The following is a 17,898-nucleotide window of genomic DNA, read 5'->3' on the forward strand; positions in this document are numbered from 1 at the left end:
AACCTTTGGTTTGTTGTAGGTAACTTCTATGCGCTCAGGCATGTTGAAATGAGGAACGATGACGTTAACTTTAGGCATTTCCGAGTTGATATCTGAGACTAAAAGCTCATGCGGATAACATCCTATCATGTTAACTTCATCTTCATTCCTATTTCTGTAGATCTGAATAGTACCATTATCCAACAGAACTTGGAGATCTCTTCTCACAATCGAACATCCGTGAGGATCTACACAACATATGCTACAGGAACCATAGTGATGCTGGCGAAAATTCTGCCCTCGACAGAGAGTAGCGTGCATTTGTACCAAATCTGCTCTTGAGAAATTGATATTATAGACTCGATATGGACCAGGACAGCCATACACCATGTTTACAACATGCCCTCCATGATTGGGCAGCGGATTTGCTTGCACATTTGGGTTCAAATTTCTGAAAGAGAGGAGATTAGATCTAACCAACCTCTGAACTTCATGTTTCAAAGCTATGCAATGCTCAAGATCATGGCCAGGTGCTCCTTGATGATAAGGGCATGAGACCTCAACTTTGTACCACCATGGTAGTTTCTCAGGTACGGGTGGTGGTGCTTTAGTTTGAACAAGACCTCTTTCAATCAAAGCAGGGTACAATTCTGTGTAGGTCATTGGAATCGGATCAAACTGTGGAGCTCTTTGTACACGATTCTGATTATTGTTAAACTGTTGAGCCTGTTGTTGTTGAAACTGCGGGGTAAATCCCGGATTCGGTGCTGTATTAACAGCTGGTGCAATAGAAGCTACCTGTCGTTGACGATTGACATTTCCTCTTGGCCTACCTTGGGATACCATGTCAACACTTTGTTCCTTCTTCTTTGGGAAACCACTTCCGAACTTTTTGGTTCCGCTTGAAGATCCACCTTCTTTAGTTAGACGTCCGGTTCGGACCCCTTCTTCTAGACGCATCTCCATGTTTACCATTTCGGTGAAATCACTTGGAGCACTAGCAATCATGCGTTCATAATAAAACGGGCCAAGAGTATTCAAGAAGATCTTTGTCATCTCTTTCTCTTTTAACGGTGGATTAATCTGAGCAGCAGTTTCTCTCCATCGTTGGGCATACTCTTTGAAAGCTTCATGGTCTTTCTGAGCCATGGATCGAAGTTGATCTCTGTCTGGAGCCATATCCGAGTTATACTTGTATTTTCGGACAAAGGCATCACCTAGGTCATTGAATGTTTGAATATTAGTGCTATCCAAGCCTGTGTACCACTTCAGTGCGGCACCAGTCAAACTGTCTTGAAAGTAATGGATAAGCAACCGATGATTATCTGCATAAGTAGACATCTTTCTAGCATACATCACAAGATGGCTTTGTGGACAAGAACTACCTTTGTACTTCTCAAAGTCAGGGACCTTGAACTTAGCAGGTATTTGTACACTAGGAACCAAACATAGTTCCTGGGCATTCTTTCCAAACAAATCTTTTCCACGGATAGCTTTAACTTCCAGCTGCATCTTGCTAAACTGCTCTTGGAGATCTCCCACAAGATTACGCTGATTTGTGCTATCACCTTGATCATGATAAATCTCATTGCCATCATAAGGAACAGTGTGAACCGTAGGGGTCGGAACCGTCATAGTGGGTTGAGAAAGTGCCATAGTGATTTGGGAAAAAGTTACCCCTGAATGTGGAATAAACGCCGAACCCTGCGTAGCAGGCGCTTCAGTTGTGGTTGTTTGAACCCCAGAGAAATTATGGCGAAAACCTGCACCAAAGCTGAAAGGCGTGCCCCAACCTTCTGGCATGGAGAAAGATGGAATGCTGAATGCAACTGTAGAAACTGGAGTAGTGACTTCAGATGTCACTGTTGCTTGACTGTTTGGTGGCGGCGGCTGATTCTGTGCGGCCATTAGGGAGTCAACCAGAGTAGTGAGACTTTCCAACTTTTCCTGAAGGGTGGTCACTGTACCACGAAGCTCAATATCCTCTTGTTCAGAGTGTTCCATTACTCTTCTTCTATTTGAACGAGTATTGTATCTGTGATCTGATTGCGAGCGCGGTCGAGAAACTTTGAGACGCGACAGCTTGACGATCTATTGGAGAAAGATCCAAAAGATGAGACTCTATACAACGGACTCGATATGCAGAATGATGTATGCAAAAAGAAATTTATGATTTTTTCCAAATATTTTAAAGATTATTTCCTTGCAAACATTTGAACACAAACTATTCTTTTATTGAATAAATGGGAAATGTTACAACATTGGAGCGTAGCTCCTTACAAAAGCAAATGATAAATAAAAAGCTAAACAATCCTAAGCATCTTCATCAGACGAAGAACCAAATGCATTGTGCAGCTTGAGCTTCATGATTTCTTTCCCATAGTAAGCTTTCAATTCGGCCTTTTCGGTCCTCAGTTTGTCAACAACATTCTTCCAATCATCAGGAGTCGGAGCGTTGCTTGTTGAGCCTTCAAACTTTTTCTTGCTTTCTTTGATGTACCTCTTGATTGCAGCGTCTTTCTGACGAATCTTCTCATCTTTGCTCATGAGCCATCCATCTTGATAATAGAGAGTTTCTTCGTGATCTTTCACTCTTTTCTTCAACTTTCTATTTTCCACATCAGTTCTACGAAACTTTTCTTCCCATGCGTCTTTTTCTACCCTCATCTTAGCTAAAGTGTCTTGGTATTCCTCCATAGTGGGAATGTTGGGTCGTTGAGACACTGCAGGAAACATGGGTTTTTCATAAGCATAAGGCATTTGGAACTCTTTTGCTCTTTTTTTTACCCAGTAGGTGTAGGCGTCCATGGCAATGCAATTTCTTGCTTCACCTTTTTCTTTCCATCGGACGTCGTACCAAGCTCTCACCATTCTTGCTTTTAACCTTTGAGGATTATCCCCTTCTCGGTAGAAGTAGCCTTCCACTGAGGGACCAATGGGTTTAGTTGAATTTGCATACCCGAGTTGTCGTCGGGCTAGAATTGGATTGTAGTTAATTCCTCCTTGTGTACCAATGAGGGGTACGTTGGCGAATTCTCCGCAACTGTCAATGTTTTCTGTACCACAGCGAGCCAAGGTATACCAATGAATATCATGATTAGTAAGAGACATAAGTCTTCGAGGCCAACGCAAGCCTTCTCGGTTTTCCGTGAAGATAGGAGACTCAGATAAGTGTGAAACAATCCATTTGAACAACAGAGGTGCACAACATACAATGATTCCACCGCCTTGGCGATTCCTGTGATGGACAGAAAAATACATGTCACCAAGCAAAGTCGGAACAGGATTTCCATTCAAAAAGATTTTTATGGCGTTGATATCGACAAAGTTGTCGACGTTGGGAAACAGAACTAACCCATAGATGAGCAAGGCTAGTATAGCTTCAAAAGCTATCATGCTACCAGTTTCGATGAAATCAAAGGCTTTCTTTATTAAGAAGTGTGAAGTTAAACCCGGGAGGTTTCCTTTGGTAGTCCAATTACTCTCTACTTCAGACTTCTTCAAGTGGATACTTGCTGCAATGACGTGTGACTTAGGAATGGCTTCCAAACCATTGAAGGGTATTTTGTCAGACACGGGAATACCCAAAAGATTGGCATATTCTTCCAAGGTCGGTACCAACTGGTAGTCTGGAAAGGTAAAACATCGGTAGACGGGATCATAGAACTGAACCAGAGTTTTGAGAAGTCCTTCATCAACATGAGTGTTCAGGATAGGCAAAAGCTTTCCATAACTTTTCCTAAAATCGGAAGGATCTTGTACAGAAGATGCCAACTCTCTCAGTTTTTCCACATCAGGTGCTTTGAAACCGTATTTTTTGGTATGCCTTTTTACCCCTTCCATAACTTAATCCTATAATGTTTGCAAAGAAAATTCTCTAAATTTTTTTGGAAAAATCATGTTTTTATGGAAAAAGATGGTTTTTTTTTTTAATGAATGTATGAATGCATGGATGCATGGATGCCACATATTCAAACATGGTAAAGCAAACATGGTAGCGCAAACATGGTAACGCAAACATGGTACTACAAACATGGTACACAAACATGGTAACAAACATGGTACACATAGGTTCAAAGGTCCAGCGTCACGAGCATGAGGTCAGAGAACCAAAAATGGGATAGTTCTAGTTAATCACCTGCACAACATGTTCTACTGATACGTCAGAGTCTACATTTTTCTTTCGGATATTACCGGCTTGCACAATTAAACTTGTGAGCCAGCAATATTCTCAAGAAAAACTCGTCTGAGTGTGGTTCTCCGCATGACAACTAATCCAAGTCTTCACCTGAATAGTTTCTGCACCACAACCTAATAAGGCCAGGATGGGTTGGGGTTCTACGGCCAACTCAGCTTCTACAGTTCAATGAAAGTAATAATGTCTTCGCTACGAAACATGCTAAACATATATTACCAACAAGGAACCTCCACTGAGCGGAAGGATTCTCACGTACGCCTGTACATGACTATACCCTCCACCTAATTCTTATGTGTACTTAATCCGGGTTAGGATTTGTCCATAATGTATCACTTGTAACAGAACCACACAAGTAACAGAACCAGAACCACACATGTAACAAAAAATGAAATGAAAAATATAGAAAATAGAATTAACCCTTCCTTTGGAAACAATAAAAAGATTTGTCCCCAGTGAAGTCGCCATTTTTCTGTCGCGGGGAAAAATCGTATCCTTTTTTGTGGATGAGACACCTGATGCCTTCTTTGGGCTCGAGTGCTCAAAAAAATGATTTTTTCTTTTATTTCGACCAAACTTTTTATTGTTTCCAAAGTAGGAAAAGGAAAAAAGCTGCAATAACCTTAAAAAGTGGGGGAGAGATCTTTGGGTAAGAGGGTTGGTTATACGAAGGGAAGGTATTAGCACCCAACGTATCTATAGTACTCTATAGGTTTCTTTTCTATGTTTTTCATTCCATGTTATTGAGAGGTTCTTGTGAAATAGGTGGGACCTAAGGTGTTTGTTTGATTATGCTCGCAAAGATCATCGCGATCCTCTGCATACATATCCCTTAGAGGGAATCAGAGTATCCGTAGCTCGGGTCTACGGGTGCTAAGGTTTGAGTGGTTTGAGGGAGAAGTTTTGCTCGCCAAGGATACGACCTTGTGCCTACGTATTCTCAAAGGGATGTTGAGAAAGTCAGAGCAATCGTAGTTCCCACTTATGCTAGTGGAAGCAAAGGATAAGAGACAAATGTCATCTAAATGTTCGATGTATCTAATCTATATCATCACATACATCTGTTTGATTTTGTTTGAAAATCTTTTCATTATAAGCCCTGGGCCATGCCACTTATGGTGCTTAGAATGATAAAGATGTTTTTCAGCCAGCCTTGTGGCAAAAACTTTCAATGAAGTCAGCCTTGTGACAAAAAGTTTTGATTAATCAGCCAGCCTTGTGGCAAAAGTTTCAATGAAGTCAGCCTTGTGACAAAAACTTTGATTAATCAGCCAGTATGGTGGCAAAAAGGTTTGATTGATTAGCCAGCCTTGTGGCAAAAAAGTTAAGTTGATTGATTGATTGATTGATTGTTTGTGATGATATAGAAGAGATACTCCTATCATAGAGATGATAAATGTCTAATCTCCTAGGGTATTTGATTTGGATATTGGGGATGCTTATAAGAAGCCCGTGGGTCCTTGTATGAAGCCCAAGAGGAGGCTATCCGAGGGTCCTTGCATTGTAAGCCCAAGAGGAGGCTATGGGAGGGACAATCCAGGGTCCTTGCATTGTAAGCCCAAGAGGAGGCTATGGGAGGGACAAGTCGTTTGTACAAAGCCCAAGAGGAGGCATGGTATAGTTGGTTTGAGCTCTTAGAGCGATTTCACCGGGAAACCATACTCTATGTCCTAACCTAAACTAGGGAGATTCTTTGCACGAAGCCCAATAGGAGGCTATGGGGAACCTAGTGTTGTACTAAGTTGAACAAGCATATATATAACACAATCACAAATATGAACAAGTACGAACAAATATGAACAAGTACATGAACAAATATGAACAAGTATGAACAATTATATATGACAAGGTGTGTGTATACAATGGAGTTTATGAAGGAAATATACCCGTAAGCATGATCCATTTGTAAACACGGGGGCTCGGGACTTATACTCGGGGAGAGGCCCACTTGAGTTTATTCAAAGCTATGTAAACAGGTATTTACAAAGGGCTTGGGACTTATACCTACATGGAGGCCCATGGTATATTTTTGGGAAGATTTAAAGAAAACCTTCATTTTTGATTTGTTGTTCAAAGTTAAAAAACAAATTGAACGAGATATATACAAAAAGGTGTGTGTACAATGAAATACCTAATTTCATGTACAGGAATGGGACTTATACCTATGTGGAGGCCCATGTTTTATTTTATAAAACATGGTTGATTGTTTTATTAACAGACGCAAGGTTTCGTCGTTTGAAAAACTGTTTGAAAGTTTTGTTTTGAAAGAAGTTTTCTGTTTTGAGAAAAACTGTACAAAGAAAAGGGAAAGGGTATATACAAAAGGGCTCGGGACTTATACCTACATGGAGGCCCATGGTTGAAAATCAATTGATCAATCCAAAAAAAAGATTTAATCAATAGTTTCTTTTGAAAAGAAAACCAAAAAAGAAAAGGTTTATCGTTTTGAAAAACTGTGATCGTTTGTTTTGAAACGGTTTGAAATTTTGAAAGAGATCAAATTAACTAAGATAAACACAAAGATTATACTTAATTTACACCTAAATGATTAGGGTTTGATCACAAAATATTTACAAATGATTAAGTTTGAAAAATCAAATGAAAAACAATTTTTAAAGTATTTAAAAACACTTAAAAAAATGTCATTTTAAACCTATTTAAAAATGTATTAAATAAATATTTTTTGGTGATTTTTTTTCGTATGCATAAAATACATATATTAAATGAGGAGTGTACAAAAAATGAAATTAAAATGAGTTAATTTGATTGGTTAAATTAATTGATGAAGTTGTGTAAAAAAATTGAAGAAAAATAGTTGTAAAAAAAATGGTTTGGTCCTGCCAGGGTTTGAACCCACGCCCTCTCTCTCACCAACCAAAACACTTGCCAACTGAGCCACGCTTGTGGCTTGTAATACATACGCCTTCAATTGAATATATTTTGAAACAAATATTTGAATTTCTTAAACCAAAAAAACGCGCCAAGAACACAACCCTAACTGATTTTTGAAAATCTCCAAATCTGTGTGGTTTTGATCAAGTAAAGGGTCTATCTCACTCGGTTTTTCACAAGGAACATGATGGTATCATTTAATTTTATTTATTTTCACTCTAAGATCATTAATTCTCTGATGAACACGAAGAACCCTAATATGACAAATCATTGTGAAATCGTGTATGATCATGATATGATGCAATTGATTGAGGGTTAATGATCCTCATAGGTGCAGAAACAAGATGGTATGTTCATATTTCATTTATGATGCATGGAGAATAGAGTTTGAAGTTCATGAACACTTACCTTAAAAACGGCACAACTGGAAATCGAATTCTTCAGTAGAGGTGTTACAGAAGTTGTTTGATGATCTGGATAGCTTCAATGGACCTTAGGGAAGGTGTCTGGATGCTTGGGATGGATTGAATTCATCTGGATCATTCCATGGAACCCGATCTGCAGTAGGACCAAGTGTGAATCGAGCTTGATGATTCTGAAGTTTTTGGTTGATGATGAGTGTTGGGATAGTTCATATGAAGTATATGGATGGTGTTTGAAGTGTTAGTTTGGACAGAAATGAGCCTGAGTGAAATTTGGCATGATAAGGCTCAATATGTGTTCATATGGAAGTGAGGTAGTGATTCTGAGATTTGAAGTGTTTTGGGGTGTATGAATGGATCAAGCACATCCCATATGATGTTTATGAGTTGTGGGAAGCATTATTTTGGCCAGAACTTCAAGGGTTTAGAGGTTGAGATTTCTACCTCTTTGAAACTTAAGAAACTTGCAATTCAAGAAAGAAAGAAAAAACCTATAATTTGTGAGGTTTTGGTGTGATTTTGGAAGTGATTTGAACCTCTATTTATAGGCCAAAAGTTCTGAACTCAGACCTTTGCAAGTTGATCAAGAAGTGATGATTTGGCTTAAGAGATAAAATGGAATCTTTCACATTAAATGCAAATGGTTAAAAGTGACTAAACCATGGTTAAATCTCAAGCTTCTTATCCTCTTCCATTCTGATCTCAAACCAGAAAAATATCTTCCAATTATTGCATTGGTGTGTCATCACTTGGATTATAGATCATGTAGTATTGAAACTTAGTGAAAATGGCTTGAATTTTCATGCATAATGACCTCTAATGACAAAATTCAAAACCATGGCTACACTCCATATTTTTTCATGCTCTTGGACATTTTGGAAAGCTCATGTTATGTACTTCAAAACCCTAGTTGAAAGTTTCTTCAAGACCCTTAAGGAAATGGGTGAAAAAGATCCATGAACTTTGAAGAAGATGAGATTTTAAGTGAAATTTTCAAAAGATACCAACTTTGAAGCTCCATATCTCTTAAATGGTTGATCTTATGGAAAAAAATTATATGTGACAAAGTTGTTCATTGGATCAAAATCTACAACTTTCATGTTGGAAGTTTTTTTCAGTTTGTAGGTGAAATTTTGAGTTATTCCCTTCCAAAGTTTGGAAAAAACCATTTAAAAACACTTAGAAAATTTTCTAAGTATGAAAGTCAAACTTTTGACTTTTTGATTCTTGATTGATTTTCTTGATTTTTCTTGATCAAATGACTTCATATATCATATATTGATGATTTGAAACTTCAAAAGTCATGGTTGACCAAAATTCCCCAAAAGTCAATGGTGATCTTGTACAGTTGACTTTTTCAGACGAATCGCGTTTCTGGAGATTTCAAATGAATCAAGCTATCCTCATCAAATGAGTGGTATGAATGGATCATATTGAGGTATTGGAGGATATTGAATCATAGTTTGAGTTGTGACATCATGTCCTGATTAAAAAGTCAGTTGTTCAGTGAATTAGGTCAAAAACCCTAATTGTCGACCTGATGAGATTGATGACTGTAGGTCTTGAATTGAGATACAATTTCCATTGTATATTGTCATAGGGATTATTTGAAGATGATTGAGGCCTTTGATTGACTTCCTGGGGATTTTTAGGGTTTCCCAAATGTGATCCCTGATTTCAGTCCCTGATAGTTCAAAAACCCTAATCTGATGATTTGAAATTTCACTGTTGATCAATCTTTGTGTAGGAGATGTTCTGAGCCAATGGATTAAGTCAAGATGATGCACTTGGGGTCTTGAGGTCATTTCCCAAGTCATTAGGTCAAATCCTGAGCAAAAGTCAGGGGTGTGCTATCTTCAGTCAAAACCCTAATTTGGTTGATTCAGTGCCTTTGAGCTTGTTGAAATGAATCTTTGGGGACCAAATGTTGATTGTTGATGAAGATGATTCATTTGAGATGAAGGGGAAACAAAAACCTAATTGATTGTTGCTTGTACTGATGAGTGATTTCTTGTTTAAATCCTGCTGAGTCACAAGTAACAAACACAGGCTATGCAATTTGTTAGAGATGCAAATGATGCATATGCAAATGATATGAGGTGGTATCTTAGGTCAAAAATTGGGGTATGACATCCCCCACTAGGCCTCTTCCAATCCCCAGCTCTAGGATTCCCTCTACCATATGGCTTACCTCTATCCATAGGTTTCTTACCTTTCTTGTCAACCAACTCGCGAGAGTGAGATGACTTCAGCTTAAGGTTATCCTCCTCGAAGATCCTACTACAGTCCACCAAATCGACAAATCGCCGAATTCTCTGGTACCTGATCCCTTGCTTGATCTCATCACGAAGACCATTCTCAAACTTGTTGCACTTTGAGAATTCACTCGCCTCGTCATTGTTGTAGTGAACGTAGTACTTCGCCAACTCGACAAATTTCGAAGCATACTCTGGTACCGTCATATTACCCTGAGTCAGCTCCAAAAATTCAATCTCTTTCCTGCCTCGGACGTCTTCAGGAAAATACCTCCTCAGAAACTCCCTCTTGAACACAGCCCATGAGATAGCTACACCATCAGCATCCAATTCAGCCCTGGTAGCCATCCACTAGTCATCAGCTTCTTCGGACAACATATGAGTACCATACCTCACTTTCAGGTTCTCAGCACAATCGATGACTCTGAAAATCCTCTCGATCTCCTTAAGCCATTTCTGAGCACCTTCAGGATCATGTGTGCCCTTGAACAACGGAGGATTGTTCCGCTGGAAACTGTTCAGCTGCCTGTCAACACCAATACCAGCTCCATTGACATTCCCTCCCAGTACCCCAGCAATCATGCCCAGAGCCTTAGCAATTGCATCGTCATTTCTTCCTCCTCTTCCGGCCATTGTTCTGCTAAATGTCAAACAATATTCATTAGAACAAGAAGTATCGATAGTGTCAACCTTACACTATTCGCATACGAGGGATTAACTGACACTAAGACTCTGACTCAAACGACCGACTATGCTCTGATACCACTATTGTAACACCCTTCTAAACCCCGCGGCAATTTTAATAAATTAATCAGAGTAAAAACATATGCACAAGGGTGCCACAATTATTTAAAATAAATGAATCAACTAAGGTCAAAGTCATGCTTTATTAGGAAACGATTCACCAAAACACAATCATGTTTAACACAGCGGAATACTAAACATCATCAAATACAACCGAAATGGGATCATAATCCAACACCAAATAAATTAGATAATTTCATAAAAACTCTATAACTATCGTTCCCCAGTGTTACAGATCAGAGCATTACCGACACGACCCAACATAAACGGATAAACTCTACGAGTCATCCTCACCAAGCACTAATGCCGCTACTCTTCAATCTGAAAATGACAACATGTAAGGGTGAGTCTCATTCTCAATTAGTAAATATTATGCAATTCATAAGCAACAAGCATCATAATATACCGTTCACCCAATTATACATATTCAGATTCACATCCATTATTAATTCACACAATAATAGATTACAACACATACTACAGAAATCCATACAATCATATTATGACAAAATGCATATGACACAACTGACACTATGCATGTGGTACCAATAAACCGTGGAATCAATCCACCTAACCGATCTACGCCTCATCGAGATACGGCCCACCGACACAATTTCCACACAATGGGAAATATGTCCACCAACGATCCAAACCTCACCGCGATCCAACATCAATGCACATGAATGAATGAAACACATATAACATACTTAAAACACACTAAATCACGATGAGCAACTCATCTCAACACCACATCACCGAATAAGTATGTACATGTTTTCAACATCATTCAAATAGTCATGCATCCATCACAATCATAATAACAAATCACAACCAATTCATCATCACATCAAACACATTGTCACACCTATCTCATATGCACACAATTGTTCAATTCTTATCAAGTAATTAAATCGAGTTTTAAAGAAATAAGGTCGGATAATACCAATATTCATCGTTCATCATATAAAACATTTAATTACTTGCACAACGCCCAAAACGGCACTAAGAAATGATACACGGATCAAAAGATACGTTATTTTGAAGTTTGGAAAAATTCACACACAGCAAGGTTCGCTCAGCGGAGCAAGGCAGAAGCGAAACCCTTCCAACCCCTGCTCAGCGGACCTCAAGCGACGTCAAACAGAAGCGAACTACGTTGGGACCTCCGCTCAGCGGACCTGCGATTTCAGCAAACCCCAAGTCTGCGACAGACCCTGCGATTTCACTCCCCTTTCACCCAAAAACGATTCCAGACATCACGTACAGGCATACAATCATCATATATTCAATTACACACCACAAAAACATCATTTAACGCATTATTAACCAAATAGTTCACACAATCATCATCAATTCAATCCAAATTAGAACACCCTAACCTAACAATCCCAATGTCTAATTGAATCAAACCATACATCAATCTACCTATCACCTAAGATCACATAAGAGATACTAAAAGGAAGAGTCCCCCCTTACCTCGATAAATCTCTTGAATGCTCTCCTTCCGGTTTCACGTTCTTGCCTCTTCCTCTTCTCTTCTTTTCACGTGTTCTTCCTTTCTCCCCAAATGGTTCCTTTCTTTCTTATTTTATGAAAATAAAATAAAATAAAATATCACAACTTAGTATAAGGCCTAACCAATATAGCACCCCTCTTTTACTAACATCACACCATAAGTCCAATAGCCTTTATTCCATCATTTTCCGATTAAAATACTAAATTCCAATTATTTAATTTAAATCTTAATTAAATTAATAAACTGAAATTATGGGTGTTACAAGTCCAACATCATTTTTACGAAGAATTCCAAACACTGATCAGGAACATTCCAATTTGACTTGGCGGCCAACAATCTCACACACATTGATAACTTTGAGTCAGACGATCCATTAAACAACGGCGTATTCATCTCATTCAACAACTGATAAAATTTTTGTGCTTCCTCATTCGGCAACTCCTCCCCACAAAAATCTTCAGGTTCATCATAGGTCACGTTCACACCAAAAGCATACTCAACCATGTCACCAATCAGATTAAAGTTTTCCTCATATTCCATAGGCGGCCGACTACTTGAAGCATGAGAGATTGAGAGTTGCTAGTCTCTGGTACGTTACTAGGCAGTTCTTCACCGTTAAACGTCCAAACCCATTAGTTTGCAATGAAACCCCTTCTATGCAAATGAGATGTTATTTCGTATGTATCACTAATTATTGGTCTACATTCACATTTAAGACAGGGACACCTAACTCCTCCTTCGCTTCGACATAATTCCTGAGCAAATGCCCAACTGATAAACCCTTCAACTCCAACTATAAAATTGGGTTTAAGTCCCATTCTTCTTGGAAATGTTCTATCGTACATCCATCTACGATAATACCGATAATATTCCATATTGCATATTTATACAATCATTGTCATTTTGAGTTAGTAATATTAATCAAGTTAATATTATTCTTAGACGTATACTAGTTAATATAACATATGTTATATTGAACATATGTAACCATAAAATTACTATTTTATTAACTACACATTTTAAACTACACATATTGAAAATATTATTTAATAAAAATACTACTATTAAATATTTACTATTATTAAAAATATTATTTTTGATTCAACTATTAAACATGTACCATATAAATATATATTACATATTAAAAAGTACTACTCATATTAAACATGTACCATATAAAAATACTACTATTAAATATTTACTATTTTAAATATTAATAATATTTTGTAAACATAACTTCTACATTCATTAAGATTAATAAGTATATTATTTTTAATAATAATTTCTATTTTTAAAAACAATAATATATACTACATATTACATATTAAACATATTCTATTAGAATTTTTTTAATAAAACTATTTTTATCAAATATATAGAAAAATGATGTATTTTTAATTATAGTTTGTTTATATTTCTATTTTTCAAAAAAATAACTTATTTTATATAAACATAAAAAATTCATAACTTATAAGTATAAAAATATTCTCTTTTTAATATTTTACTTTCATAATTCATAATATAAAAATATTATCTTTTTATTATAAACATAAAAAATTTAATTTCTATATATGCAAAAATTCTTTTTAAAATATATAAATATAATATATATTCTGTTTTTTTATAAAATAGTATAATATTACTCATTATAATAAATAATATATATAATAAACATTAAAAATGAAAACTTTATAATATATATATAACTATTATATTAGTTTTGAATATATTAAATTTGTTTAAGTTATAATAATCTATTTTTTAAAGTGAGAACTTTATAATATATATCCATATTATATTCTTAAAAATGAAAACTTTATAATATATATAACTATTATATTCGTTTTAAAAATCTATTAATATTTATAATAATCTATTTTATATATTGTAAAATATTAAATAAAAAATTCGTTAAATCTATTTCAACAAACATATATAGATTTCAACAAACATATCAAATAAATCTATTTCAACATACAAAAATAATCTATTTCAACAAACATACAAAAATATCAACAAACATACAAAAATAATCTATTTCAACAAACATACCTAATAAATCTATTAAAAAATATACCTAATAAATGTAATAAAAAACTTATCTCTTTAAAATCTATACAAAAATAACCTAATAAATCTATTTAAAATATACTACAATAGAAAAAAATAACTTACCTCTTCTTCAATCTACTCCTCCTTCTTCAATCTACTACCTTCTTCAATCTACTAAATCTATACCAAAAAAATCAAAAATTAATAACAAAATATAGAATGAAATTATAAGAAAAAAAACAAAATATCAAATGTATCCTTAACTACCTTTGATATAAATAAAATTTTTGGGATTGAATTGATCTTGGGAGAGAAAGGTTGGATTTTAGGAGGGGGTTTTGTGTGTGTGAATTTCCGGGTTTCGTTTACAGAGAAGAAAAGGAAAATGTCTTCATGAATGGTGGTGGAGGGAAGTGAAATGGGTAGATAAATACACAATGTAGTGACGTGTCAGTCACATCGCTATTTGCCACGTGACATCCACGTCGCAACATGGCAACGGTAATATTTATTAATGCCTCTGCCTGCAAAGCTGCCAATATGTTAGTTTATTGGAACGTTGTGTTTGGTTTGTAAAAGTTGCGACGTATTTCTAACGTCACAATCAAATTTTGCAAAAATTTGAATATTCCCCCATTTGAACGTTATGGCTTTTAATGAATTAATTTATAGATTTAATGTAGCGACGTGGGATACACGTCGAAACCTTTTTTCACATTACCCCAGGCCTGACTTCTGATCACTTTACAGCAATAAAGTGATTTAATATTAAAATACACCTTGCGAAGTTAATGTCACGTCGCAACAAGCAATTTGGAGCCACGTGATTTCCACATCGCTAATATATGTCGCTGGGGAGGAGTTTTCTTGTAGTGGAAATAGAAGACATGTGAAATCGAAAATAAATAATAAAATATAATATTTTATGTTCATAATTATAAATTCACGCTGCAACGATCGCAGTAGCTGCAACAGTGACTGCAACCACAACCGCAACCGCGATTTAAAACCATGGCAGGAGGAAACTCTCCCTCCTTGGCATGAATTAATAATAACAAACTGACTAAATACTAAGAAATCATAACTACAGCAACAAGCTGAAAAAACAAAATCAACACCAACATAGCACCCACTCACCAATCACCACGCCACAAGACACACGAAATATGCCGCAAAAGCAATTATAGAAGCACATAAGCAAAGGCGACCAGACCCTCTCTGTAACAATTCCTAATTAAACAATCCTGTAATAACAACCAACAAAGCGAACTAAACTCCAATTTTAACACCTTATACCGACTCCAACTGGACCTCTACCACCAGCCAAAGCAAGGCATTCATAGATAACCAAAAAATCCAATACACGCACCTAAAGTATTAGACCACCATTGAGAATATGAGTAGGAAAAAAACCAGTGTAATTCATCTTCAGCTTCAGCCACTTCCAAGACAACATGTTTAACATGCTTAACAATATTCTATTTTATGAATACTTGCCCAAAAGGATAAAAACGAATGTGTTACTAAAATATTATTTTCCAATAAAAAGCAGAGTTCCTCAATAGGGGTGCATATATTTAGTGATGCCGATAGATAAACCATTTCACAAACTGCAAAAGGTAATGAATTTCCATAGATTATAAAAAGAGCATTTGTTATATAAAAGTGTACATTTTAGTTATAAGTTGTCTAGGCTATTCACTTTGATGCATCACCGTATCTACTCCATTTCTCTTTTGAAGGCTTAAATTTAAATATAAACTATATATAATCACGTGACACTAAACTTTGTGCCTACACTACATAAATCTCAGGCAACAGATAATTCCTACTGTCATGAAAATCAAATTTCTGTGACAGAAGCTTGGAGCACTATTGTCATTAATAAGCTGCTATGATTCAAATTTAAGGCTTATGTAAGATGATGTCTTGTCAAATGTGATTCACATGAATGGATAAGATGAGAATCTTGTATGTGAGAGAGAAAATACACCATTAGCAAAGTTGAGAAACAATAACAAATAAACGAAAAACTGATATAATTCCAAATTTAAAACAATGACCAATAAGAAAATTAAAAAATAAAGTGAAGAGCATCTAGAATCCCCTAATTACATGAAAACGTGAAACCGGATATAGAGGAAAATTTGAAACAAAGTTCAAGTCTTCCAAACCATCACATCCGTTGCATATGTAGGATCCATTGCTGATATGGCGTAGTCGTGAAAATCAATCAAATAAGAGTTTGCATGTTGCTGAGGCCCTTGTGCATGAAGATAAATCATCAAACATTTGGTCCTTATTCATACGTATGGAACATTTACTATGAATTGTCATAGTGTTGAGTACTTTTGAATTCTCTATTATATATTTCGCAAATTTGAAATCCCATTCGGTGCCTCTGTAACCACTAATGCAACAAGTTTTAAGTTGTGATGAAAGACATTCTGGAGCCATTTGTGGATCCTTCCAGCATATGCATTTCCTCTCTTCTAGAACTCCAGTATCCTGTCAAGCAATCATTATTTTCAAAAGTTAAAGTACATTGGATTGATTTAACTATAAAAACCTGACACAAAAAAATTATATAGATGAAGAAAACCTGAATGATAAGATTTTGAAGTTTGGGAGAATGTTTGAGTATTGCTAGCAACCAGATGCATCTGTGGAACCAATTGATATCTTTAAAGTTAAGCTCCAAGTGAGTCAATCTTTGAAATGTGGGAATAGTGCGTAACAAGACAAGATTGTCGAAGAAACATAGGCACTTACTCTACAAGATTTACACAACCGAACATTAAAAACTTATAGTGTTAAATCACAATTTTATTTAACAATCATGATATTCTTACCATATCTACACACAACGGGCATCTTATAAGATCATCATTTAACTTAGCTTTGATCAAATTAGGTAAGGCCTCGTAAGATTTTAGGAGATGAAGGGTTTTATTGTCTTCGATATTGATACTGTATTTTGATTCGAAATCCTGTAGAAGTGGGCATCCTAATAAAAGATTGTAGAGTTGTTGATTACATTCAAAAAGTACGTCATTCAAATGGAGAGTTTTGAGTTTCGGTAAATGTAAATCCTGCATACAAGAAATATCTCCAATCTTGATGCCCTTCAACTTAAGAACTTCTAGAGTCTCACAATTGAGAATGCTACGAGTTAATAGAATTGATGGCGGATCCCAAACTGGAACCATTTGGTGGAGGGTGAAGTTTTGTACTCCTCTATCTCGGACGAACTCAATAAATTGATTGATATCATTTTGGTAGCAAAAAGAATATTGATGATATATGAAGCGAAACGAATGGATTGGTAGTGCGATGTCTCGCTGGTGCAATACTGAGTGCATAGCAGAGAGAACTCTCGAGGGTGAAAATTTGAAGGCTGTGTCGTCGAAATCGAGGGTGAAGATTGAGAGCCATAGAGGTTTCCATCTCTTTGAGAGCACACTTGTGGTTGCAGCTTGTTTGGTTGAGAGAAAAGAGAGTACATGACAGAGAATTGAATCCGGCAAGCCGCAGACTTTATCGTCCTTCGGAATGGGTTGCTGTGAAGACGTCATATGGGGCGAGGAAATGGAATTGGAGTAGCATGGGAAAGTTAGGTTTCCTTTCTTATGGCTTATGAGATCACCCAACTCAAAATTTTAGAATATAGTATTTCGCTTTTTATTTAATTAAAATCTTAAATATTTTTAATAATTAGATGAATTGACTCGGTTCAGAATATATTTAATTAAGATTAACGTAGCCCTGCTGAATTATTTTTGC

General features: G+C 36.1%; 1 protein-coding gene across 1 annotated transcript; it reads right to left on the reverse strand.

Moving 5' to 3' along the window:
• Positions 1 to 15,058: 15,058 nt before the first annotated feature.
• LOC131659433 (FBD-associated F-box protein At4g10400-like) lies at positions 15,059 to 17,690 on the reverse strand. The gene is made up of 5 exons (XM_058928623.1): positions 16,968 to 17,690; positions 16,718 to 16,888; positions 16,465 to 16,623; positions 15,412 to 15,484; positions 15,059 to 15,093 (listed from the first exon to the last, which is right to left on the reverse strand). Exons 1-5 carry the CDS (start codon positions 17,688 to 17,690, stop codon positions 15,059 to 15,061), a joined length of 1,161 nt encoding a protein of 386 aa, XP_058784606.1.
• Between the last annotated feature and the right edge of the window lie 208 nt (positions 17,691 to 17,898).

This window comes from Vicia villosa, linkage group LG3, assembly GCF_029867415.1.
Source record: "Vicia villosa cultivar HV-30 ecotype Madison, WI linkage group LG3, Vvil1.0, whole genome shotgun sequence".
Classification (NCBI taxonomy): domain Eukaryota; kingdom Viridiplantae; phylum Streptophyta; class Magnoliopsida; order Fabales; family Fabaceae; genus Vicia; species Vicia villosa.

Coding starts and splice junctions, on each gene's coding strand:
- LOC131659433 (XM_058928623.1), bottom strand. CDS start 17,690: ATGACGTCTTCACAGCAACCCATTCCGAAGGACGATAAAGTCTGCGGC. Junction 16,889..16,967: donor GCCCGTTGTGTGTAGATATG/GTAAGAATATCA, acceptor TAAATCTTGTAG/AGTAAGTGCCTATGTTTCTT. Junction 16,624..16,717: donor TTCAAAATCTTATCATTCAG/GTTTTCTTCATC, acceptor ATTGCTTGACAG/GATACTGGAGTTCTAGAAGA.